General features: G+C 34.0%; 1 protein-coding gene across 1 annotated transcript in view; it reads left to right on the top strand.

Moving 5' to 3' along the window:
* Positions 1 to 26,220, top strand: part of LOC140447258 (uncharacterized) — a 258,442-nt gene extending 232,222 nt beyond the window's left edge. Inside the window, exons 6-13 of the mRNA XM_072539812.1 lie at positions 9,473 to 9,803; positions 10,916 to 11,305; positions 11,559 to 11,963; positions 12,366 to 12,920; positions 13,953 to 14,301; positions 14,423 to 14,917; positions 15,005 to 15,311; positions 18,138 to 26,220. Coding sequence (XP_072395913.1) covers positions 9,473 to 9,803; positions 10,916 to 11,305; positions 11,559 to 11,963; positions 12,366 to 12,920; positions 13,953 to 14,301; positions 14,423 to 14,917; positions 15,005 to 15,311; positions 18,138 to 18,401 — 3,096 coding nt within the window. The 3' untranslated portion in view covers positions 18,402 to 26,220. The remainder of the gene's footprint in view (positions 1 to 9,472; positions 9,804 to 10,915; positions 11,306 to 11,558; positions 11,964 to 12,365; positions 12,921 to 13,952; positions 14,302 to 14,422; positions 14,918 to 15,004; positions 15,312 to 18,137) is intronic.
* Positions 26,221 to 26,712: the final 492 nt, after the last annotated feature.

Here is a 26,712-nt window from a genome sequence, read left to right on the forward strand (position 1 = left end):
AACAAACCATTATAGACAAATCCAAGTTTGATGACCGTTTTTTTTATTTCATTCTTTCCCAACAACTTTGGTTGGATTTTTACTTTTCAAATAAGAATATGGTCGACTCGTTTATAGTTTTGGGTTTTTGTATATTGTGCTTTTGGTTTTTATTTTTTTAATAATATGCACTATTCAACGTGGAATATTAAGTAGGATAGATAGGTCTGTAAATAGCTTTTTTTCGGAAAATATTGACGAAATTCGTCATAAGACAAATGAAGATCGCGGTTATATTTGGAAAACCATTGTCAAATAATAAATTATTATGCTACATTATCGTATAATCCAAACCGAGTTGATTCCGATTTGGTTGTAAGTCAACTCGAATAACATAAAAATCATCACACAAAAATTGTCACTTTAATTCCAAGTTTTTGATTGTGATACACTTGGATATTATTTCCTATGTTTATTAAAGTCCTTTTTTAGATCTATTAACACTCTTCTTCTTCTACTTTCTTTATATAGACAATTTTGTTACTTCATCTCTTGCGCGATCGCCCGATACTTCTACCACTCGGTGATTTGTCCCTTGCTATTTTAACGATTCTTGTATCCGCCATTCTACTGATGTGATTGTTCCATCCTTGTTTTCAATTAAGTTTCCACTCGTTTATACCCTATACATTACATGTTGTTCTAACCTCGTCACTCCTTATTCGGTCTCTCAGTGTGTTTCCTGTAATTCTTCTGAGTATTGTCACTCATGCTGTTATTAGCACTCGCTCTGTTTTGGCTATGTCAGATCTTGTTTCTGATGCATACATGATTATTGGGTTTCATCTCACAGTTGATGTGTCGGTTACGCCATATAGTGTTATTAAGATATCCTGCTAACCTATTTTCCTTATATACTTGATTTCTTACTCAGTGGCGGCTCGTGACTACCAAAGAGGAGGTGCAGAAATAGATAAATTTATAATATAGTATAGAATAAAAAAGGATTTTTTTATTCAGAAGGTAAATAAGGTAAGAAATAACGATACTATGTCAAAACAAACCGACAACAAGAACAATACTTACAAAATATTAAAACTGTTAAGAGTATCGGGAGCACTTATTTTTAAAATATAAACAATAATAGAAACTTACCAGAATCCGCATCAAGCATTAAATTTATGGTACTTCAAAAATTTTATCAAAAGGAAAATTTACACTGTTTATTAAAGTCTTCAATGCTGTTTGAAACACTCTTTCAGCCGATAACATTCTTCATTTTACAAGAACTAGTCTTTCTTTTTTTTTTGTTTTTATCCTCTTTAATATAGAAAAGCATCTTTCAGCTTTAAGATGTTAACATAGGCGTAGTCACTAAAACTTCCAGCAGCTTAATAGTTTTTTGAAAAGTATATAGGTATTATTTATTTCTTTGAAAGTGATAATAAAAGGGGAACGGCTTCAGAAATGGATTGCAGTTTTTTTTTTTTCGTATAGTACTTGCAGTTCTGTTTTTAAAGGTTTTTTTGCTAGAAATGAATATACGGCAACAGTATCAGAGACAATTTGTCTGGAAAAGTCTTTTTGATATTCGTTAAAATGTTCTTTAATAAATAATGCAGTAGCTACTAGATGTCCTATAAAAGTAAATCTAGCCCTAATCTGTTGTAAAATGAAATCACAAACTGCCAATGCTTTTATTTTTTATTTATTGAAACAGATATTCGGAATGAGGACAACGTCGCGTTTTCTAAGGAAAAGGTTCATCGGTTTCTACTAGCTCTGAATCTAGTTAGTCAATCTGTATCCATTTCATCACAAATTGTTTGCATTGTTTTTTCAAATGTTTCCAGATCCTGTTTAGCCTTAATGGGGTCAGTATGAATCATCTGCAGTTGCTTAAAAATTATTTCTACATGTGGCATGATTTTATGAAAAGCTGTTAACTAAAATATGAAATCTTTATTCCGTAATCTAATTTTACATATACCGGCTTGCTTAATCGTTGAATTCAATTTAATACATTCTCTAAAATATCCATGACTTGTATCAGCTCATTTCGGTATTCATAAACTGTATTGACTCCACGTGATTAAAAATTATAATTTGATATTGAAATGGCATTTTATCCGGAAGGATTTCGAATCTATTAACTAGTTCGTCTAGTACGTTTTCGTTGGTTTTTACGCCGCCTAGATTCCAGGAGCCTATCTTCAGGTATCTCGTAGCTCAGTTCAGTGTTAGGTTTATGTTTTGATTCGCTCTTTGCACTATTTTGGTGACCAGCTCTTCCACCTTGTGTGTTAGTTCGTTTTGTAGCTCTTTTAAGATCAAGATGTTATTTTTAGGTGCTTTTGTGGCTTGTGCGTATGACTGCCCATCTATCCTCATTTGTTGTTGTATCCTGGTGTCTGTAGGTGCTTGTACTCTAGGTCTTCCAATGTGGGTAGTTTTGGCATCCTCCATAATTAACGGGGCGTTGCCCCTGGCAGTTGGTACATTTAGCCTGTTGTTCTGCTAAAATTTTGCAGAATTTTGTCAGGTAGTCTTCTCTGCACTTAAGACATCTTGCCTCTTTAAAGCATGTGTGCTGGCTGAGCCCGTGAATATTTTCCTCTATGTATATTTTCATGTACATAAGGTTGGTGATTTTTTTCGCCTTAGGTACATCTTCCTTTTTTACTTTCCTTATAATAAACGTGTGCAATGGTTTTGTGTCTGCCTTTCTGGATTGCATGTGGGTGATATTAATTGTAGCGATCATAAATTGGTATTGTGCACAATCCGAATGAGAACACATACGTGATAACAAAACACTAGAATACACCACAAAGATAAAAGTCGAATGTTTACAGGATGACTCCATAGGATACCTATTCCAAAAAAGAATAACCGAAGAAAGCAGAAACACATACATCACAGAAAGTAATGGAGTCGACGAAAGCTGGGCCAAAAATTAAGTCTAATATCTTAGCCTTGGCCAAGGAAGTTCTTGGAGAAATAAATATAAATAAAACTAAATCATTCCCAAGGCAAAGAACTCCAAGGTTTTGTACAGAAGTGAAGGAAAAATGTATAGAAAAGAAAAAAAGCTTACCTGAAATACATGGTAATCAAAACACAAAAGGCATACCATAATTACAAGACAATTAGAAACAAAATACAGCAGCAATCCTCCACAATGCAAAAAAGAAGATAAAAACAACCAGAAAACTACAGAGGTATAAAGTTGTTAAATACTACGCAAAAACTTACAACTAAAATTTTACAAGTGATAATGAATCAGAGGATAAGTTTAGCTGAAGAACAATAGGGTTTTTGTAGTGGAAGATCGTGTACAGATGCAATATTTGTTATAAAGCAAATTACTGAGAAATCACTAGAGTATAATAGACCAGCATTTCTGTGTCCGATTGGCCCAAAGTAAGCGTTTGACAGAGTAATACTCAAAGATGTAATCCATCTTCTGTATCATAGAAAACCTCCCCTAAATATTATAAAAAGTATCGAAAACATCTACCAAAATAACAAAATGGAAGTCAGAATAGATGGACAACTTACAGAACCTATAGAAATAGGCAGCTAAATAAGACAAGGGAATTCATTGAGCCCCATGTTTTTCATATTGGTCATACATGAAATCATCAAAAGCATGAACAAAGGAAGAGGATACAGAATGGGAAACAAAAAAATCAAAATACTCTGTTAAGGAGACGATGCAATATTGATAGCCCAAGATGAAGATAGTCTGCAAAGACTGGTCTTCTTCTTCTTGTAGTTCCTTCTCCTATCGGAGGTTGGCTATCATCACAGCTATCCGTACCTTATTGCCGGCTGCTCTAAAAAGATCTACTGAGCTGCAACTCAGTAGATCTGTAAAGACTGGTCCACAGATTTAACATAAGAGAGAAATAATTTAATATGACAATCTCATCTCAGAAAACTAAAGCCATAGTAGTCAGCAAAGAACCAACTAGATGTTAAATAGAAATTGATGGCATCAGTAATAAACAAGTAATGGAAATAAAATACATGGGAATTACATTGTCTAGATATGGAGACCTGGACAAAGAAGTGAGAGAGCAAGTATAAAAAGCAAATAGACTGGAAGGATGCCTTAATAACACTATATGGCCAAACAGACACATTAACACTGAGATGCAATCAAGAAATTATAAAGCCAGTGTAAGACCAATATTGACCTATGCCTCAGACAACAAGACCCGACACCGCTACAACGCAAAGGCTACTAAAAACAGCAAAGATGAGAGTACTGAGAAAAATTATAGGAAATACGATGAGAGATCGAAAGAGAAGTAACGATATTAGAAGAAAATATAACGTACAGTGTATAAATGAAGATATGACAGTATGAATAGAAGTGAATAGAACAGTGAATAGAATAACCACATACGCAGAATGGAGAAGACCCGTGTCCCCAAAATACGGGAAGAACGAGCAAAAGATGGAGTGACCTTCCATGGAGGTATTAATCCGCCAATAAACAAGCAGAATTGCTTTTAAAGAGAAAGAAGAAGAAGGAGAAGAAAAAAAAGATATTAATTGTTTTGATGTCATATTCTAGCTCGAGATTAGGTTGAATATCTTTAGCAGCGTTGTTTGAAGTCATCTTTGAATAATAAAAAAAAGTTTCTTTGCGCAACATTCGATAATATACACGTGTATTAAACATTATCATAAATACATATTTTTAGAGCTGCTTTTTTCAATTTATTTTGTTAGTATAATATATTAATAAATTATTTTTTTACGTAAAATATTCCCATACTGTCATATCTTCTACTAGACCAAGTAGAAATTATTTTATATTACCTTATTATTGACTAATTATTTCTATACCTTTTAGTGGTCTATGTTTCGTGTTTATCCCCCAGCAATATACAAAATACCTTATAAACATGCCAAGAGATTTATTTCCTTTCACTTTTAACGGTATCTTAAATAAAGTATCAGTATGGTGGCTTAATCTTCTTGACTATACTGATAACCTAAAAATTAAATATTTACCTCTTAAGGTAGGTATATTACTTGATTAATTTTTTTCATGACATACATATTAACAAATTTTTATACCATAACCCTAAATTTTATAAATGTTCTGGCAAACGATCTTTCAATTGATTTTACACTTACCTTTATTTTTTAAAATAATAGGATCGATTTTGTTTGGCAAATTGCATCTTCTTCTTCTTTAAGTGCCATCTCCGGGGCGAAGAGTGGCAATCATCATGGCTATTCCCTTCGAGGCAGCTGCTCTGAACAATTGCCTTGAGCTGCAACCAAACCACTCTCTCAGGTTCTTCAACCAGGAAACGCATCTTCTTCCTACGCTTCTCCTACCCTCTACTTTTCCTTGAATTATGAGTTTCAAGATGTTGTATCTTTCGCCTCTCATCACATGTCTGAGATATTGCAATTTCCCTTCTTTTATTGTATTCCCCATTTCCCTCTCTCTGCCTATTCTCCTTAACACTTCGGTATTCGTGACTCTATCTACCCATGGAATCCTTAACAATCTTCTAAATGTCCAGATTTTAAACGCGTTAAGTCGTTTTATTGTATTCCCGTTTAATGTCCATGATTCAGCTCCACAGTAGAGTACACTGTGTACATAGCATTTAATTAGCCTTATTCTGAGGGATAATGTCAGATCTTTGCTGCATAAACTCTTTTTCATTTTCACGAAATTGGCACGTGCTTTTTCAATTCTGACTCTTATTTCTGCAGTATAATCGTTATTTTTTGTGATTATCGTTCCCAAGTAAGTATATCTTTTTACTCTCTCAATCTGCTGGCTGCATACCGTTAATATTTCGTTTGTATTGTTGTTCTTGCTAATTTTCATGAATTCGGTTTTTTTGATGTTAAGAGAGAGTCCGTATTCTCCACTATATCTTAATATTTTGTTCATTATTCTTTCTAAGTCTTCCAAGTTTTCGGCTATTAGGACTGTATCGTCGGCATACCTAATGTTGTTAATTAAACTTCCGTTCACTTTTATGCCGTTTACCAAAGCATCATGTATCGCCAAAGTAACCAAATTTGGCATATAATCAACCGTCCTATGCTACAAACAATGCTACAAGCATGGTAAAATCTGTGTGCATACAATAAATAAAAATCCGAGTTCTTGTCAATGTCGAAAAATGTGTCTATAGGTATGTCCAAAGGAAAAAGACTTTAAGGTCGTTATTTGCAAACGTTTCTAATCGATAAAATAACAAAAATTCCTTTTTTCGCATAGTTAAATAGATTTTTGATAAGAAATGTATTATTATCGTTGAAACCTTTCAATACTGCCTATTTCCAATTATAAAAGCTACATAAAAGTTAAGGTTATTTGCAAAACTCTTTCTTGGTAATGACGGTTTATTTGCAAACCTGCTTGTTTGATCGCTAGCCAATAAACACGCTGTTTTTCTGCCTACGTGACTAACGTCATGACTGTTTAGAACGCTTGCAGTGTGCAGTGAACAGATGTTTTTTAGTTTCAATTATAATTTCGTGGTATGTTGAAAGGTTCTATAAAATTAATTTTTGGATAAATCCTTGTCATAATATTTTACCTTCTTCTCAGTCCTCTATGGTTCAACCTGATCAAAGATGAATTATAAAAAAATAAAAACTAAAAACGGATACCAAATGGGAGAAAAACAACTTCAAGCAATCTGCTATGCAGACTTGTGATGAAGACGACGCAATACTATTTATAATAACAATGGAATAGTAGAATGGAACGATCATGTCAGCCAAATAACAACAAATATGGTCATAAAAATAGCGAGAGAGGGTTCTCCAATAGAAAAACTATCAGTAAAAAGACCACGGAAACGATGGAATGAGACAACGTACTGGAGGCACATTAAAAAATAAAGTCATGTCTACAGTAAAAGAAGAATAAGAGAAGAAGAACTATACTAAAGTGTCTAGATCATCTGAAACTACACAAAGTTAACACCTGTAAATGCATAGTTGCGGCGGCAAAAACAAGAACAAAACTATGATGACAATGTTAGCCTCCACCTCCCTTTCCTCACTGAACCCTTCCCAGGGCGTAGTGACTCCGATCTCAATTGGATGCGATCCTTTGCTAGATAAACGGCTTCATGTAGGAATATTCCTACCAGAATTTGGTCTGCTCATCTTTGGATGGGCCCTGAGGATCTGAGATCTTCTTCTTGGTCTTCAGCCTACTATCTTTCCTTCTTCTACCACTAGTTTCGTAGTACCCGTTTTTCTGGTTTTGCGGCTGAAGAAATTTAGGTACGCACGGTTTACTTTTTTAATAGCCCCTCCCAGAATTGACAGGTTGGTTTTGTGTTTTGTCTAGGACACGCGTCGAATTCTTCTGTAGTTCCAAATTTCAAAGACTTAGATCTTACTTCTATAGATTTATTCAGAGTTCATATTGCAGGTGCGTATGTAGCAATGACAAAAAAAGGACATTGACCAAGCTGAGCTTAATATTCCTTGTTATTGCTCGGTATTTCCAGATTTTAATTAATATAGCTGGTGAGGTTCAAGCTGGAAAAACTTAATGCATGCCAATAAGAAACAACGTGATTTTAAGAGTACAACTGCAAGTAGATAATGCTGCAATGCAGCACGTGAAAATATTTAAATACTTGGGAATGATGATGAATGACCAATGGGATCCTCAAGAAAGACAAGATTTTAATAAATTTAAACAGCTACTACGTAACCGCAACTTTTCCTCCAATCTCCGCTTCAAGATAGTTAAATGCTATGTATTTACCAGATTATTATACGCCATGGAGACATGGACGTTAAAAATACCCCTTATACTGCATATCATGGACAGACAGGGTGAGAAACGAGTAAAGTCAAATACTTAGAGAGCTACTGAACTCAATCAAGATATGAAAAATTAAACACCTGGGCCATATCCTGAGAGAAAAAAATCGCAATCCCTTAACTACTTATCCAAAAAAAGATCGAGGGTAGGAGAGAATTAAGTCGCAGACGAGTGTCATGGCTACAGAATATAAAGAACTGGACATAAATAAAACTGGTGAGCTTTTACATGCCGCACAAGATAGACGTCTAACCTTAAGATGATTCGACAACGCACTATAGGCGCATACACTAAGATTCGGGCCATTGCTACTCTACTCTTAATTTCTTAGGGGCTATCACCAGTGTTGGTTAGTAAGGTACTATATTGATTTAATCATCGTGCAGCATGATTTCTGATTTCTTAAAGAATCTCCACAAAGTATAAAAAGTATTGTGCTCATATTTTCAATATTAGAAGAGTCCATTATCCCTTCAGATAGAGTTTTTGAATTGACAGGGAAGAAAGTAAAAAAAAATTCATTTTTGCCATTTTTTCATCAACCAGCAAGTATTGACAATACAATATACACATTTTTACTTTGTCCTTTGGAGAATGCTTAACTTTATAACCACAAAATGTGTATAATTACTTATGATCAATCTCTGTATGCGAAAGCTTGTGAAATTGCTGCCCCTAAAGAGTCTGAAGTATCGAAGATTATAATAAGACTAATAGGGGATTTCATTTGCTTGTGTCATTTTTTGATACAATCGGTTATATTATGCAAGGAAATGGTTAAAGAAAGTACTGGCTATACACCTAAATCTTAAGAGAAAATGCTTAATGGCCATACTTACGAGAGAGCAGTTCGAGCTCGTACAACGCTTCAACTCACTTTAGCATTAGGAATATTAAAAGAACTCTCTATTCATAACGTAATGAATTCAAAACTTATTATTATCGTTGAAAATATCCTAAATAACAATCTTTCATACTATGACATTGAAGAAGATGATAAAATATGTGCAAAATTACTTGATGATCAGTTTATTAACGAATTAGTTGAATGTCACAAATGAGGTGGAGTGGAAATGTGTGCGAATCATATATAATGTGAATCTTTTAGCGATATCTCAGGAATAGTAACTCTTAGGAAAAAAATCATATAGACTATTTTTGTAGATAATTTTAAGATCTTTAACTTTGGTTTAAGGATTTGTTTGGTAAAAATCCAAAAAAACCTCAAATGTTGACCTTTGACCTCAAATAACTTTTGTAGCACACATAAGATCGATGGGGATTTTTAAAACTTTACTGTAATAGTAAACCCCAGCTCTCTACCAGTATTTTTGGGAATTTTTGTTATTTTAAATGTCTATATTGACTGAAGTATAGGTATAAAACCATATTATTTACATGCTAAAAAATAGTTAAATATAGAAATTATTGACATAGTGTCTTTTGGTTAATCCCTTATAACTGGTGAAGCTAAAAATAGCAGGCAATATATTTGGTTTTAATATTCCAATTTGGGGATAAAATTTCTTATGCAATAGACGTAGACATTAGTTTCCCTAAATTCTAGAAACTATCTACATAAAATGGGAACCAACCTGTAATCGAAATATAAGAAATATTTACTATTTTATTATTATTATTATTACTCTCTTATAGATGAACGAAACTGTCGAAACCTTCGCTGAAATGATTGACCTCCTCATCCAAACACCTGCTCAAACACCTAGTGTCCACATCATGGTTCCTATTCGCAGAGAGTGGGATACAGCTTCATTATTCATCCACATGGGCAGAGATCATGGTATTCCGTCGTACCCCAAATATTTACAGTACTGTACTAACTCAACCAGCAAGAAGACACCAACTTTCGATAGTCTCAAGGAGTTTGGAATCAAGGATGAGTACATTAAAGCATTAAAATATATGTATAGAAGCCCAGAAGATATCGACTTGTTGGTGGGAGGATTATTGGAAAAAGCTATTCCAGGTATTACTTTTTTGTATATTTGTATGGCCTAATCGATTTCATTCAATTTAATTCTTTTGATTGTGTTTGATTTTTCTTCTTCGTTTTTAAATATAATGTTCTCTGATTTTTATACTTTAAAGACATTTTGTCACCAGTTTTGCTTTTCACCATTAATTACAGTTGTTTATACTTTGTATTTCTCAATTTTATCGTATTTTTTCTATTAGTTTTGTTATGTTTCTCTTGCAGTTTTCGTCATCAATATCCATCATGCTTAATGTGCTGTTTCTGTTTACCATTTTCCTTTTAATTTGACTGCGTATTGGTAGGACTTTTTCCCAACACCAAATAAAGTTCACTCTTCTATTTTCTTTCATATCTAATTACCCACATATCATATTAATTTGTTAAGTATAATTAGACTTATAGTCAGTTTAAAAATTTTTTTTTTGAAAAAAAAAAGAAAAAAAAAAGGAAAAGACAGTTAAGATTTGATGCAATTGATGAATGCAATTTTTAGATTCCCCATATCTCTAATATCATCTTTATCAACGTCTGTTTTGCCTTGCAATTCTTAGAAGACACAGATACAGTTTACCGATTTTAATATCAGATGTCGCTATTTGCGTCTATACGAAGCCATGTTAGAGTTGCTTTGTAAGACAGAAAATATTTATTTTCACGTTCATAGCGACTGTGAATAACCGTCTCTGATGAGCCCTATTAGGGCGAAATACATATAAGCGGATACACAGACGCACTGTACGTGAACTCAAATCTTAACTGTCTTTTCTTTTTTTTCCGATATACTCTGTACGAGTACTAAAAACCAATTCGCTAAGAATTTTGCTTAGTTGAGGAGATATGTTGTGGAATGCAATTTTTAGATTCCCCATGTCTCTAATAACATCTTTATCAACGTCTGTTTTGCCTTGCAATTCTTAGAAGACACAGATTAAAGTAAAATTCTGAATTTGGTTTCGAAAATTAGTTTATGGATTTTTCTTTTGACTTTATTTTTCGATATTTTTTACACTGCTTTTTTAGTTTTGGGTAAATGTCCTAATTATTATTCTTGTCTAAAATCATACATAATAATTACAATAAACAATTTAAACTTTTTGTTTTAGGTACTGTTGTAGGTGCCACTTTTAACTGCCTTCTGAAAAAACAGTTTCAGCTTCTTAAAGAATCTGACAGATTCTGGTACGAAAACGACCTACCACCAAGTTCCCTTACAGATAGCCAACTAAAAGAAATCAAGAAGATAACGGTAGCTAGTCTTCTTTGTGCCAATACGGATGATTTAGAAAGAATTCAACCCAAGGCCTTCGTCCAAGAAGATCCCTACTTGAACGCCAGGATATCCTGCGATCAACATCCCTTACCACAATTGTCTGAATGGGTTGAAATGGATCATATGTCTGATTTCTCGGAAGATCTGTTAATGGATGCTCTAGAAAAGGCAGAAAAGGACTTAATGGATCGAAGAAAAATGGAATACAAAGTGTGGAGCGAAGGTAATTTATATAGTTGTTTTAATAGTCACTGAAAAATACTTGACAGGTGTTTCTTTCTACTACAGTGTCTGATGTACAAGTCATTTTAGAGTAATTGTGGAAAGTATTTACCTTAGATTTTCTCTATGTGATTACTTTCGTATCATAATGTATATTCTGATAATTGTCGATTCTCTTTCTATCTACAGTCAGATATGTCAAAAATTAATATGCAAAGATGAATATTATATTCTAAAATGATTGTTTTTTTCAGTTGGTGGAATAAACCCTAAATCACCCCAAGGAGTGGCAGCCGCTTTCAGTAAAGCCAATAAAGGTGCTCTTAAACTAGCAAACACCTCACTACTGTTCGAGTTCGCTTCCAACGAGATAGTTAACTCCTTGATCCACAGAAGGAGGAGGAGACAATTATTTGATAACAATGCTGTAGCCGATATCTTCAGAGATGAACTGAGTGACGCCTTGCAGCAAGTTGATCTTGGTGCTTTGATTCCTCCACAGACATTTGATGTAGATTTGCAATGTGATGATAATGGTCCCTGTGATCCTTCGTCACCGTTTAGAACCTACACTGGGCATTGTAATAATCTTAGAAATCCAGGTTGGGGAAAGAGTTTGACTACTTTTAACAGGCTACTTCCTAGTGTATACGATGATGGTAGGTAAAAAGCTTCTGATTATGTTGAATTAATTATTACCATTAAGTGGGATCAAATTTAAACCAGGGCACTAAAGTTTACAGTGTAGATAATAGAATTACTATGGCAATTTTCATAAGAGTGGCGGTCCATAAACACTTCAGTTTAGTTTTAACTCAAATTATTAGAAATTAGGGGGTTCAATGTAATAACATAACAATATAAGTTCTGTTAGTACCTAACCGTTAACAAATAATCCAAATTTTCATCTTTATTATAATTAAATTCTGTTTTATTTTCAATTTGTACCTACAACTGTAAAGAATATTGTCCGAACTGAAGCAAATATGTGACTCTTGGGGCTCAAGGGGGATTCCTTACAATAGGAATAGAAGTAAAATTAAAATCAAACTGATTTTCAGGTATTTCAAAACCAAGGACTATCGGTGTCACAGGAGTAGGCTTACCAAATCCCAGAGTCGTGTCAAGAGTAATACATCCTGATATAAGTAACCTTCACGGCAGATACACATTGATGACAATGCAGTTCGCACAATTCTTGGACCATGATCTTACCATGACTCCCATCCACAAAGGCTTCCACGAATCTATACCAGATTGCAGATCATGTGACAGTAAAAGAACAGTCCATCCCGAGTGTAATCCATTCCCAATCCCATCTGGAGATCACTACTATCCCGAGATTAACATTACTTCTGGAGAAAGAATGTGTATACCAGCTATGAGATCATTACCAGGTCAGCAAAAGTTAGGACCCAGAGAACAGGTCAATCAGAATACAGCATTTTTGGACGCATCTCAGGTATATGGAGAAAACCATTGTGTTTTAAGGGATCTTAAAGGGCAATTTGGAAAAATGAATGCCACTACTCATCCGGTACGAGGAAAAGAATTGCTGCCTCAAAGCGACAAGCATCCGGAATGCAAGTCTCCTTCTGGACAATGCTTCATAGCAGGTAAGATACTATCTTGATTTTTTGAAAAAATTCTCTTTCATTTAACTATTTTATTTTCGTCAAATTTCAGCCATTGTATGATCCCACTTGTAAATATGGCTATAGCCGTATTTTTCCTTAATTTTGGAGACGCCTATAGCCGTATTCCCGTTGTCCTTCGCCAATCCTGGTCCAAGGCAAACTCCTCCTCCAAACTTCTCGATTCCATCGCTCTTCTAATTCCTTCATTCCATGAGCGTCCAGGTCTACCTCTTTTTCTTTTTTCAGGGGGCTTTCGTCTGTGAAGTTTTTGGGGCCAACGTTCGTCAGGCATTCTGAATAGGTGTACAAACCATTTTAAACCTCTTCTTTCTATTCTGTCAATGACCGTTTCTGTAGCATTCATGTTATTTCTTATAGATTTATTGGTCCTCCCTTCCAGCCTTGATGTTCTAGCACTTCTCAAATAATATATTTCAACTGCCAACAATCGTCTCTTTAGGTCTGCATTATCCATACTATAGAGCCATAACAAAGAGCTGATTCAACCATGGTTTGCCCTATTCTTTTTATGTTCCTTTTAGAAATGTTGCGATCCCACTATAAGGAATTCAGACATCCTACAATTTTACGTCCCTGATTAATTCGGTGCTTAATTTCGTTTACTTAATATTTTGCTTTCTTCATGCTGATTTGTAACCCCCATTTTACATATTCTCTGTATTTTTTGACATTCCTAAGTTAGGACGACATGGTCATCCGCAAAGTTCAGGGAGCACTGTATGTCATTTCCTATGTAGATTCCCATTCCCTGACAGTGGTTTTTTCAATTTTGGAGGGCTGACTCAATATATTATAAATTAAAGAGTAAGGGTGACATTCTGCATCCTTGTCTTGGTCTTTTAGTTACTTTTATTGCTAATTCTAACAATGGAAAGATAGCATCTGAAAAAGCATATAAAAAATATATATTTTTATTTATAATAAAGTAAAGTTTTTGTTTTTAAGTGTTTATATTCTAAACTTATGTTGATTGAGTTTTTTGATTTTAAGGTGATGGACGAGCTTCAGAACAGCCAGCACTAACAGCCATACACACAGTCTTTATGAGAGAACACAACCGACTATCAGATCTTTTAAGACAAATAAACCCACACTGGGATGAAGACAAGGTCTTTGAGCATGCACGAAGAATCGTTATAGCTGAAAACCAGCAAGTAGCATACAATGAATTCTTGCCAAGAATATTGGGTTGGAATGCTATAAACTTGTACGGACTGAAACTCTTACCACATGGTTATTACAAAGAATACAATCCTGCTTGTAACCCTTCAATTGTCAACGAATTTGCTGCAGCTGCATTTAGAATAGGACATTCTCTATTGAGACCACACATTCCAAGGTAGGTATTTATTTTATAAATGTTTATATAATTAGAGAAACATTGTTAGAACGATAGACTAAATTGTTTTACTTATACTGTTTCAACATATAATATAAACAAGTTATTATATCATTTTTAGAATGAGTCCTACATATCAAATCATCAATCCACCAATTCTCCTTCGTGACGGTTTCTTCAAAGTAGATATTATGATGAGGGAAGGCATGGTTGACGAAATTACCAGAGGCTTAGTATCTACACCAATGGAGACGTTGGATCAATTTATAACCGGTGAAGTAACCAACCATTTATTTGAAGACAGAAAAACGCCATTCTCTGGAGTCGATCTTATCGCACTCAACATCCAGAGAGCAAGAGATCACGGAATTCCTTCATACAACAACTACAGGGCACTATGTAACCTGAAGAGAGCTACAAGTTTTGAAGATCTGGCCAGGGAAATTCCACCAGAGGTTATTGCAAGACTCAAGAGGATCTACCCTACTGTTGATGATATAGATTTGTTCCCTGGTGGTATGAGTGAAAGACCTTTGCAAGGTGGTTTAATTGGACCCACTTTTGGATGTATTATTGCTCTCCAATTTAGACAATTAAGAAAATGCGACAGATTTTGGTAAGGAATTAAAATCTTTATTACTTAATTTAAACTGTTCTGTATTATTAGTACCTAATATTTATTTAAACGACATTTTCTTTATAGGTACGAAAACGAAGATCCAGCAGTTCGTTTCACAGAGGCTCAATTAGCAGAATTAAGAAAAATAACTTTAGCTAAAATTCTCTGCGATAACATGGACATTCAAGGTGAAATGCAAAGAGCCGCATTCGATCTGCCTTCTAACTTCCTAAATCCGAGAGTTCCTTGCAATGCACATCCAGCCATAAACATAAATGCTTGGAAGGAAACACCAAGGGGACAAGGATGTATAATTGGAGATAAGCAGGTCAGTGTTGGACAATCAGCATTCCCTAGTCCTTGCACAAGCTGTATATGTACATCTGAAGGGGTAAGTTTACTTTAAAAATAGCATTTTTGGCTACTTTATCTTTGACTGATAATATAAAAATGATTTTATAAAACTTTTTTAAAAAGACAACTAGAAAACATTCAAATATGTTCAATGGTGCTGTAACAATTTTTAAAATTTTCAACTTATAGAAGAAGAGAACAAAACCGGATATTTATTTTGAAACGGTAATGATAAATTGCTTTGAATTAACTTGTAGTGACATCTTATAGATGCGGTTTAAACTAAACAGTAGCGATAATATCGACATCGGCTAACTCTACCTTATATAGCTCGCATACATTCTTGTAGATGGCGCCTGTTTGACTACTAGCATAATCCATAGAGGTATTATAATCAAAGAATATAGACGCATATAAATAATATGCGTCTATATTCTTTGGTATAATATAATTTTATATTAACAGTATTATACAGTGTGTAAAAGCCAAATGGAATAAATTCATTATTTAGGTTACTATACATATTTATAAAAAATCCCGAAACACGTCAAATTTAAATTAAAACTTGACATTCTTTAACGTGAAAATGCAACCCCTACCTTCAACCCCCTTAGAATGACAGGTACAATCCCCAATTTTTAAAATAGGAAGTATAGGCTTGTGATATATCGTTTGAAAGGTCTTTTCATTCTCCATTCAAAAATGTTGCCGCTTTCAAGTTTATTAAGATTAATTAAGATAAAATAAATTAAAATCATGTGGTTACCGAAATTCGCTACAATACAATTAAAAACTAAAATGTAATGCAAAACGTAATAAAATGTAGAACACGAAAAAGAACTATGAATGTTAATGAAGTAGATGTTCAAAATGTTCACCGCGAACGTCGTGGCAACATTTTAATCTCAAATAAAACTGTCTTCTAACATTATTTAACATAACAGGCGTGATCGACCTAATCGCAAGCGTTATTCGTTCTTTTAAGTCATTTAAATCAGAAGGTTTAGTTTTGTACACATGGCTCTTCACATATCCCCATAAAAAGAAATCTAATAATGTAAGATCAGGTGATCGCGCTGGCCATTCAATCGATACTCGCCTCCCTATCCACCGATTGGGAAATATTGTATCGAGGTACTGCCGGACATTAAGTTGGTAATGTGGTGGTGCTCCATCCTGCTGAAACCATATCGTATTCGCTGGAACTTGAGGGTTTCCTGGATCAGGATATAAATTTGCCAACGTTGGAATGACATCATTTTGAAGTAGTGCCAAATAATTGTTGCCATTCAAGTTGCCCTCAATGAAAAAGGGACCAATGATATTGTTTCCTACAATACCTGCCCAAACATTAACCTTTTGAGGGTATTGAGTGCGTTCTTCTCTCATCCGGTGAGGATTTTCCGTGGCCCAGTAGCGGTAATTTTGCCGATTAGCATGACCGTTAAGTGAAAAAGTACACTCATCAGAAAACATAACGTCTTCTAACTGGATAATATTGTTATCCAACATGTCCATCATTTGCTCACAAAAAAAAAGTTCTCCTACCAAAATCGTCTTCCATGAGCTCCTGAGTAGGAATCATCTTATAGGGATGCAATTTATTTTGTTTTAATATGTTTACTATCGATGTATGGCTAGCATTGAATGTAGTGGATGCCTGTCTACTCGATGTATGTGAATTCTCCTGAAACTCAAGCAACACATCTAATTTGAGTTCATCACTCAGTGCATTGGCAGCTGCTTTTTTATCTGCTTTACATGACCAAACTCGCGAAACTGCTTCTCCATTTTACTTATTGTTCCTTGGAATATAGGCGGTAAATTAGGAAATTTCTCATGAAATAGGCGAGTTACTTCCTGTTGTGTTCGGGTGTTATCTCCGTAACCAATCATTTGTAAAACTGTTATTTTATGCATTTCCGTTAATCTAACCATTTTTCAGAATTGAATTGAACGAACTTTTTACTTAAATTAAAATACTGACAACTTAAATAAAACATAAAGACGGTATTAGATTTTTGTTTTGATACAGGGCAGCGACAACCGCTGATACCTATTTTGACCTCCTTAGGTCTTGTCTTCTGACGGACCTAAGGAGGTCGAAATTCTTTCGAAATGTTCTTTCCTTAGGAGATTTTGCTTAAACTGACATCTTGTTATTCAGGTATTACAGTAAATAAAGGAGTTGTTGTAAAGTGATAGCAAACATTGCGTTCACCACTAGTATTATAAATGAATAACATTAAGGCAAAGCATTTTATACATGACTATATTTAAAAATTAAGTAATTGTCATAAACTTTAAACCGGAATATCCAGTTTCCTTTAACAAAATCAAAAAACCAACTGGTTAATTTCCACTTTTTCAAATGTCCATAGGTGTATTAGGAAACTTTATAAATAATAAAATTAAAGAACGTCCAATATAAGGAATTTATTGGTATGTTCAGATAATACAAACTAAATCTACTCATTACTACTAATCTACTACTAGCAACTAAAAAAGAAAGCAGTTAATGCAGCATTATTAAGTTTTTTGGAGTTGTTTTAATATGTCTAATTTGTAAAATAAGGAAGACTATACACATACATGCACCCTTCTTAAGGCTCGCACAGATCTATCATGCAGCATAGTGATACAGCCGCATGACTGTATGACAGGCGAATTGACTGTGTCTTATGAATGCCGCAGGTCACACTTGTCCGTCTCGCTATCAATCCTATTCCCATCCCTCTCCGTTGTCGTCTCGGATAATACAATGACATTCCAGACTATTCGTATCTTGCTGCTGTACTTACAATCTAATCTACATATTAAAAATTATTGTTTGTTAATGAAAACTAATAAAACATTTTTCCAGGGTAACTGCGCTTCCTTGAGAGTCACAGACTGTCGACAGCTTCTTCGTGAGTGGTCAAAAGACGACATCCTTCGAGATGAAGTATGTACTGCCCAGTGCGGATTTCTACTTAGGGAATCAGCATCTACCAACTTACCTCAGAACTTGAATCCACCCCCGCTCAGGAACGTCAGAAATGGTCGACCACAATTCCGAAACACAGACGGTTTCGACAGTTTCGGAGGATTTAAATTACCTGATCTCACCCCGTTCATAGCCAAGTGAATGGATTTGGAGTAAATTTTTGGACTGATGTATTTATAAGTTTTGTTTTGTTATGTTTGGATGCATAGGGTGTTTTGGTGCTAAAAGAAAATGTTCATTTTGGGCGTCTTAGTTTTTCCTATGATATGAAAAAACTAAACTCACACAAATGGGAAAAAGCATACTAAAGTTTCGAGTGCCACACCGGAAAATAGAAAAAGTTTTTTAATTTATACAAATATTTTTTAAAACAAATTAGACTTCAAGGATAAACCAACTAAATAAGTACTTAATTAAAGTTTCAATTTAAATTCCCAATACTACACAGTCCCTTTGGTACTGTTTAGTTTTTACTACCATATTGTTAGCTACAGAAAATTCTGCTAATCGTGAACTATTATCGTTAGTGGTATCGCATAAACTGTGGGTGTCAATCACTGATTTTAAAAGGTCTTTTTTTACCCAATTTGTCATTGAAATCATCATCATATAACGGAGGTCCTACGGCGATTGCCGCTTCCCGCATTTCAGCCTCCATCTTTTCCTATCTCTCCAATCTCCCTCTTCTAAGCCTCTAGATTGCATTGTTTTTGTAATTTCTCTTCTCCAGGAATTTGGTGGTCTTCCCCTTTTCCTTCTTTCTGGCGGAACATACATTAAGGCTTTCTTTGGCCACCGCTCCTCCTCCATTCTCATCACGTGACCATACCATTGTAATTACCTTCCTTGTATTCTATCTGAAAGAGTATCTCTAATTCCTGTACGGTTTCGTATTTCCTCATTCCTGATTCTTTCCATTCTCGATACTCGACATGACCTTCTAAGATAATCCATTTCCACAACGTCTACTTTATCTCGTTCATTCTTTGTCATCGTCCAACATTCGGCACCATATGTGGTAATTGGTTCTACAATTGCTCTGTATACGCGAAGTTTGGTATGCATTTTTATTTTATTAGACCACAGTAATCAATTCAGTATTCGGATGCATTTTTTCCCTTGGGTTATTCGGTTTTGTACATCTATCTTAACTCTGCCATCTGCTGATATGATGCTTCCTAGATATTTATACTGGTTGCAGCCTTTTATGACTGCGTTTTCAAGCCTCAGATCTGTGGTATTTCCTCCAATTTTTAAATATTCTGTTTTGCTTATGTTTACAGTAAGCCCCCATTTGGCATATTCCTCAAATAATTTTCGATTCATATAATTTATATCTTCCTCATCGGTTGCAACCACCACCTGATCATCTGCAAACAACAATGTATACAGAGTTTCTTGTCCCACTTCGATGCCCATAAATCTACATTTATTTCTCCAATTCCTCAATGCTTTTTGGACGTATATTTTAAAGAGTGTCGGTGGCAAACAGCATCCTTGCTTTAGGCCTTTAGTGAGTTTAAATTCATTTGAGGTTCTGGTTCCAATTTTTACACAACTAACTGCATTTTCGTACAATTTATATATCGCTCGGATATACGTCGAATCCAATCCGGACCTTTCGAGGACCTCAAACATTTTCTTTAACGGGACACTATCATATGCTTTATCAAGGTCTATAAATACCAAATGGGTCTCTCTACTTCTTTTGACACGCTTTTCAATTATTTGTTGTAGGATAAATATATTATCAAGGCAGGATCTCCCGGTACGAAAGCCACTTTGTTCTTCAATATCTTGTATCTGTCTTTCAACCCTCTTCTTTAATAATCTGCAGTACAACCGGCCCACAGAGCTCGTCACACTAATACCTCTATAATTGGAACAGTCTCTTTTATTTCCTCTCTTATATATGGAGCTTATATAAGATTTATTCCAATCTTTAGGAAAGATTGTCATTGAAATCGCCCAATACTATTTTGATATCGTGTCAGGGTAGTCTACTAGTAGTAATAGGTTTTTATTAAAAAAACGTTTTCACGCCTACTTCTAGATCTTCAGGATAATTTATTGAGCTTTCTTCTCTTTGTTTTATGTCCATTACTAAACTTTAGTTATTATATTGGCTCTATCATAATTTTATACCTTGAAGCTCTAAAGAGGGACGAAGCAGAGTGATTAAAGCGCATATGATACGTAAGTAAATCACGAAGATTATAAGGCTATTAAGATCTTCTTCAACCAGGACCTCCCTTTTTCCATATTTTGCCTTGATTAATGAAATGGAGGGCACTATCTTGTTTTGAGTATCACACCTATATCTTTGTGGGCAGTGCTTTTTTTAAGTCGGTATATATATTTCTCAGTCGGTAACTAGATAAAACAATTTTTCCTTATGTAAATTTCTAATTCGGTACAGACTCTCTTTAGCCGAACTGTGATTGCAGAGCATCGTTGAGTATGGTCCGACCGAATATTGCCACTTGGGTAAGTCTTGACTGATTTTATGCAGTTTTTAAATCGTTCAGCGACTGTTTTAAAATATAATCAATTTGATTTCTTACAATATTGTCTCCTCGATCACTTTCAAGTATATAGTCTACGTTTTGGTAGACAAAACCATGTATTCATAAATACAAATTTTTCCTCTTGGCAAAACTGCACCAATTGTCCTCATCTTCTATTTCGCTGTCCTAGACCAAACTTTTTTAGTAATATTTAGAGTACTTTCTGATCCTACTTGGCTAAAGTATGCTTGAGTTGAAGTCCGCTATGTCAAGAGTAAGTTCGTGTTTTTTTGTTGGTTACCAAGTTGGTAAAATGTTTTAATCATGTTATTTTCTTTATCTGCAGTTGGTTCGTACACTTTTATTATATTTTAAACCACTGAAAAGCAGCTGATTGAATTACCATTACTCGATATGATAATGAGACAAGATTTCAAACTTTGCAAGCGATTTCCTAAGTATGACCGCTACGACGTTTTAATGTGACTCATCTTTTGTTCCAGAGCAATATATCTAATAGTCTTAAAAATGGTACTGTTTGGTGTTTGGCCACCTTGTTTCTCAGACTCATAATACAGAGATATCAAGTTTTTCCCAACGCTACGAAGCTATGAAGATTTCCTGCTTCATATAAGGTTTTAACATTCTACGTACATATTTTGGTTTTTTATGTTTATTTAACTTTAGTTGGCGTGTAGTACATTTGCATTACCTCATTGCAGCACCTCTTGGTGCTGGCTTTTAATAAATTGGAGGTAGAGGCAAAGAAAACTGGTTTAAGGGTAAACGAAGAGAAAACCAAATACATGTGCATCAACAGACAAAAGGGACGAGATAGAATAGGGAAAAATGTGACAATAGACCCATATACCTGTGAAAGAGTGGAGAGTTTTAAATATCTCGGAGCAACAATCACTGCAGATAACGATATCGCGGAAGAGATTAAAGGAAGAATTCAGGCAGCAAACAGATGTATGTACAGCCTCCACAATACTATTAAATCTAAAAGCCTAACACGAACATCAAAGATTAGAATATATAAAACGGTGATTAGACCGGTGCTCATGTATGGGTGTGAGACGTGGACCCTGACCAAAGAAACTGAAAGAAAACTTAGATGTTTTGAGAGTAAAATCCTCAGAAGAATCTTTGGGCCTTATCACGACATTAATAGCAACCAATACCGAAAAAGAACAAATGCTGAGGTCAAGTAGATGTATAGAGCGAGCGATATAGTTCAATAGATTAAATCCCAACGTCTTAGATGGGCTGCCCATGTCCATAGACTCCCTAATAACCGCCTTGCCAAATTGATATGGGAGGAAGCCCCCACAGGAAGAAGATCCTTAGGACGTCCACGAATGCGATGGAGAGGCAATATATGGTCAGATCTAAAAACAATGGGGCTGCCCACTGACCCAACTATTATGGATGACCGTTCAAGATGGAAGTAAGTTGTGCAGTCAGCCAAAACCCACAACGGGTTGTAGTGCTATGAGAAGAAGAAGAAGAAGAAGCACATCTTGGTTTATCACTCTGTTAACCCAGCTTATGCCTAGTAGCCATCGATTTTAGTGAGCATTTTAAACTTAATAGTTTTGGGACAGATTATAAAACAAACATTATTTTTTAATTAAAGTACCTATTTAGTTGCAAATAATCGAAAAATGCAGATGAAAGTCTACGTGTTTAATACCGAGACAACATCTAAAAACCCAAAACACCCTATTAAAAAATTATCACATTTTGTACAGATTAAGTGAAGAATATTTTGTGCCAGCAAATCCTGTTGTTTCTAAACGTTTGTAAAATACTTTTTAAAAGGAAGCGGTTCATTATTCTAGCAGTATATAAATTTATCTTCCTTATAGGGCAACATAATAAGTACCAATAATGACGTACCTGTTCTGCAGGAATTTAGCAAAAGTTTTAGATTACACAGGTTGGTTTCTTTAAAATTATTTATATTTCAATATTTACCAAATTAAAATATAAAATTGCAGCCTGTTCAAGAGTAGGGAGATCAAGAGGTAGTTTGTAGTCTTGAATAAAATCGTTCTGTAGCATCAACTGGTTCACTAAAATTTGTTTTTTTTTTGGTGATTTTTTTGTCTGATCCAAAATTTTATCAAAACTTTTAAAATTCGTTAAAATATGTACAGACGGTTATCATCTCTGCGAAGTTGTGGGTACAATTTATGAAATTCTCCTTGTTGCTTGCGTCTCAGGTTAATGGCATGAACCCAAACATATCTTTTTTTTCTGTATAATAAACTGCATAAATATCTGCACTTGTAAATGGAAAAAATAGAAGACCTGCGTATACCTTTTATTAAATTTTTGCATTGCTTCTTCTTCTTATAAACCGCAGATTTGATAAACTATATTTCTAACTGTATTTGCAATCGCAGTTCGCTATCGGTCCCATGAGGTCGCTTTCTACATAAACCGAGATCGCCTTCGCCATCGTGTTCGCGAACGTGATTGCTGATTGTGGTCTCTTAGATGTGTTTTCCGCTTTTCAATGATAGAAGGCTACAAAGGTTCCTGAAAAAAGAACTCATTATTTAAAAATATGTAAGGTTAAATCTACCATATTCCTATAATGATAGGATTTCCAAGAGTTGCCCATAGTTGTTTTGGTCATCGTTGATATTTATTACATACCAAATCAATATACAAAGCATTTCATTAAAAATCTGCCCTATAAGTTTGCCAAATTTAAGACTAATAGACAGTAATATAGAACCATTTCTTTATTTGATTTAATGTATATTAAAATTGTTGTATAAATTTATTGTATATATCTATATATTACCAATTGTATTTGTGATTAATGATTCATAGCCACTATATATAAGCTAAACAAAAAACAACAATATTTATTTATTATACTTTTGTTTACCTTATGTGTTAGGTGATGGATGCTTTATATTATTAGATTAGTATTGTTACATTTAATTTTATGCGTAAAAATGTAGCCACTGCCCCTAGTACCCTGAAAGCAAAATATTATAACTATAGTTATTAGGATAGCTAATTATAAAATATAAAAATTGTTTCAGTTCACACGTTCCAGCCTTTATTAGATATTAGTCAGTAGAAATTTGAGTACAAGATACAACAGAAACGGAATGGAATAAACGTTATGAGTCTCCCTACATTATTGTGGAAGCCAAAAGAAAATTGTATTTCAATAAATGTAAGTTAGTATTAAAAGTAGAACCATATCTATGACATCTGGCCTCAAAAGAAGCAGGTATTTGACAACCTTCTGCGATTAGTTTGTTCAGATTTTTGCGTTTTTTTTATTCAACAAACACAAAATTATATAAAATGAGACGTCAAGTCATACACAAAATAACTTACACCTAGTTCGTATTCGTTGCGCGTCCTGATAAATATTTACCTACGTAAACGTAAAATCCGTTCAGTTGATATTCACGCAATGCTTTTGTGTTTGAATAGATTTTCGATTTTCTATTGTAAATTCAATATGACTATGAAGTGAATTAACATCAGAACATAGAAACAGAACAAAATCAATCCATAAATTTTTTAGATTTAAAAATTATCAGACTTAAAAACAAACATGACTTCTCCATATTTCATAAACCTACCCATACTGACACGACTATTCATAATTCATCATCCCATCCCACACAACATCAACTGGCAGCCTATCATAGTATGCTACATAGATTAACAGAAATTCCAATGTCAAAATACAATTTTGAGACAGAATTAAATATCATTAAGCAAATAGCAGTAAACAAAGGATACAACGAACAAACAATTAATAAAATGTTAAATCAAAAACTACACCAGAAAGCCCTGAAATTAGTATTTCCACCACCAAAGAAAAAACCCAGTACCTTCTGCTCGATTACATATACAGGCAAAATATCAACAAAAATAGCCAAACACATAAAAAAGAAAGGAATAACACCAGCTTTCAGAACAAATAACAACCTAGGCAAATATATTAAAAACAACAAGAGCCAAAATAAAAAACACTTACACAGTGGAGTGTACAAACTTAAATGTGGCGACTGCCCAAAAACTTACATTGGTCAAACTGATAGAAATTTTAATAAACGAATAGCAGAACATAAAAGGGCTTTTATTAATAAAAAAACAGATTCTACATACGCACTTCACCTTCTAGATCATAATCATTCTTTTAATAACGAATTTAAAATTCTTCACATTCAAAATAAAGCCCTTAAGCCATCTTTGTTAGAATCTATGAAAATCAACAAATTAAAAAACACAGATATAATTCTGAATGACCAACTTGAGACAAACAGTTCTCCCCTCCTCAACCTATTTCATTAGAGACTATAAAGTGTAAACGCATGCCAAAAATAGATCACTGGAGAAAGGCAATCAGCTGAAACAGCTGTAGTAGTGATAAGAGTTTAAAATAAATTTTGTGGAAGTTTTGAAAACAAAGTTTTCAGTGTTTTATTGTTACATAAAATGAATTTCCATCAAGTAACGGTCGAATCGATCAATCCATTTATCTTCTATTCTATGACCAAGTTTCTGTTTCTTGTTCCTATTATCTTTTCTGCTTTAATTTCTTTCATTTAATTATAATTCAGATAAAGCTTTTCAATATTAAAAGTCGTTAATATTTCCAAAGCAAACTGATTCGTCGGGTGAAATCTGATACATTTATAACGACTCGTAGTTTTGGCATCTTTCATGTACAGAAATAGTGACAGTCTGTGGTGAATATTTAATTTGTTTCAAAGTTGTCCTTCTTCTCAACACTGCCAGGCGGTAATCTATCAGATTCAATGTCGATGTACCCCTTCAGCCATTCTATAATTCCACTTAAGCAATCACTACCTTTTATTTAAATAAAATCTGATCAGGACTTGGCTCATAAACTGTTAAAATTGACTATAAAGTTAGTGTTCAGGTCACAAAATAACCATACGTTTAAGTATTTAGAAGAGACTTACCTACTTTATTTCAGACACACAGATAATATGTTATTTCTTGACAAATCAATCAAGTCAGATGACATCAATTTTTAGCGTATTTTAACGTATTTTTATTATTTTTTTTTCGTCATATTCCACTATTTAAAACTGTTTATGATCTGTTGACTTTTTTGTAGCTATATATAAAGTATATATTTATTGTATGTTGTAGCTAAAGATGATGTGCACCAACAACAGTAATTTTACATCCATTATTATTGTATAGTGTTTATCTCATTAAAGTCAGTAAAAATAATCTACGAGTATAAATGTATATCTATTTTTAATAGAATTATTTAAAAAAAGTGTACAATTTGTTTTGGGCGATATGGCTCGTTAAAATTTTTAGAATAATAAATACTGTTACAATAATGTATATTGATCCATGTTAGTTTGTATTTCTTTCTATTCAAAAAGTTATAATAAAAAATCCCTGTAAATATATGTGTACTTGTTTAATTTCTACTTTTATGTTATGCCTCTACATATTAATCCTCATAAGATGACGTCAAAGAGAATTATTCTGCTCTTTTTTTATGCATTTGAAGGTCAAGCCTGTAATGTATATCTCTTTAGGACTGTGGGACATAATATAACATAAAGCTACTTACGATAGGTTTTATTAAGCTTTATAAGGATATATAAATTAACATTATTATTCTTGTTCACATGGAGTCCATAACCTCAGTGTGTTGTCGATGTCTGGTTGTCATGTCACGGCTGTCACTTGTGGTTCCGTTTACCAAGTGCAATATTGCCAAGTATATGCGTACATGAGAACCATACATAACAAAGTCAACGGAGTTTCCAAGGCTATTCTTATGTATTTTGAACCTCTGAATTAGAATTTCAAACTTACTTTTGCGTCGGAAGTGACAGGAATTTCTGATAAACAATTTAACTATTTAAATGATTATATTTTGTGATAAATGATTTTTACACAATGTAATT

The sequence above is a fragment of the Diabrotica undecimpunctata genome, chromosome 8 (genome assembly GCF_040954645.1).
Source record: "Diabrotica undecimpunctata isolate CICGRU chromosome 8, icDiaUnde3, whole genome shotgun sequence".
NCBI lineage: Eukaryota > Metazoa > Arthropoda > Insecta > Coleoptera > Chrysomelidae > Diabrotica > Diabrotica undecimpunctata.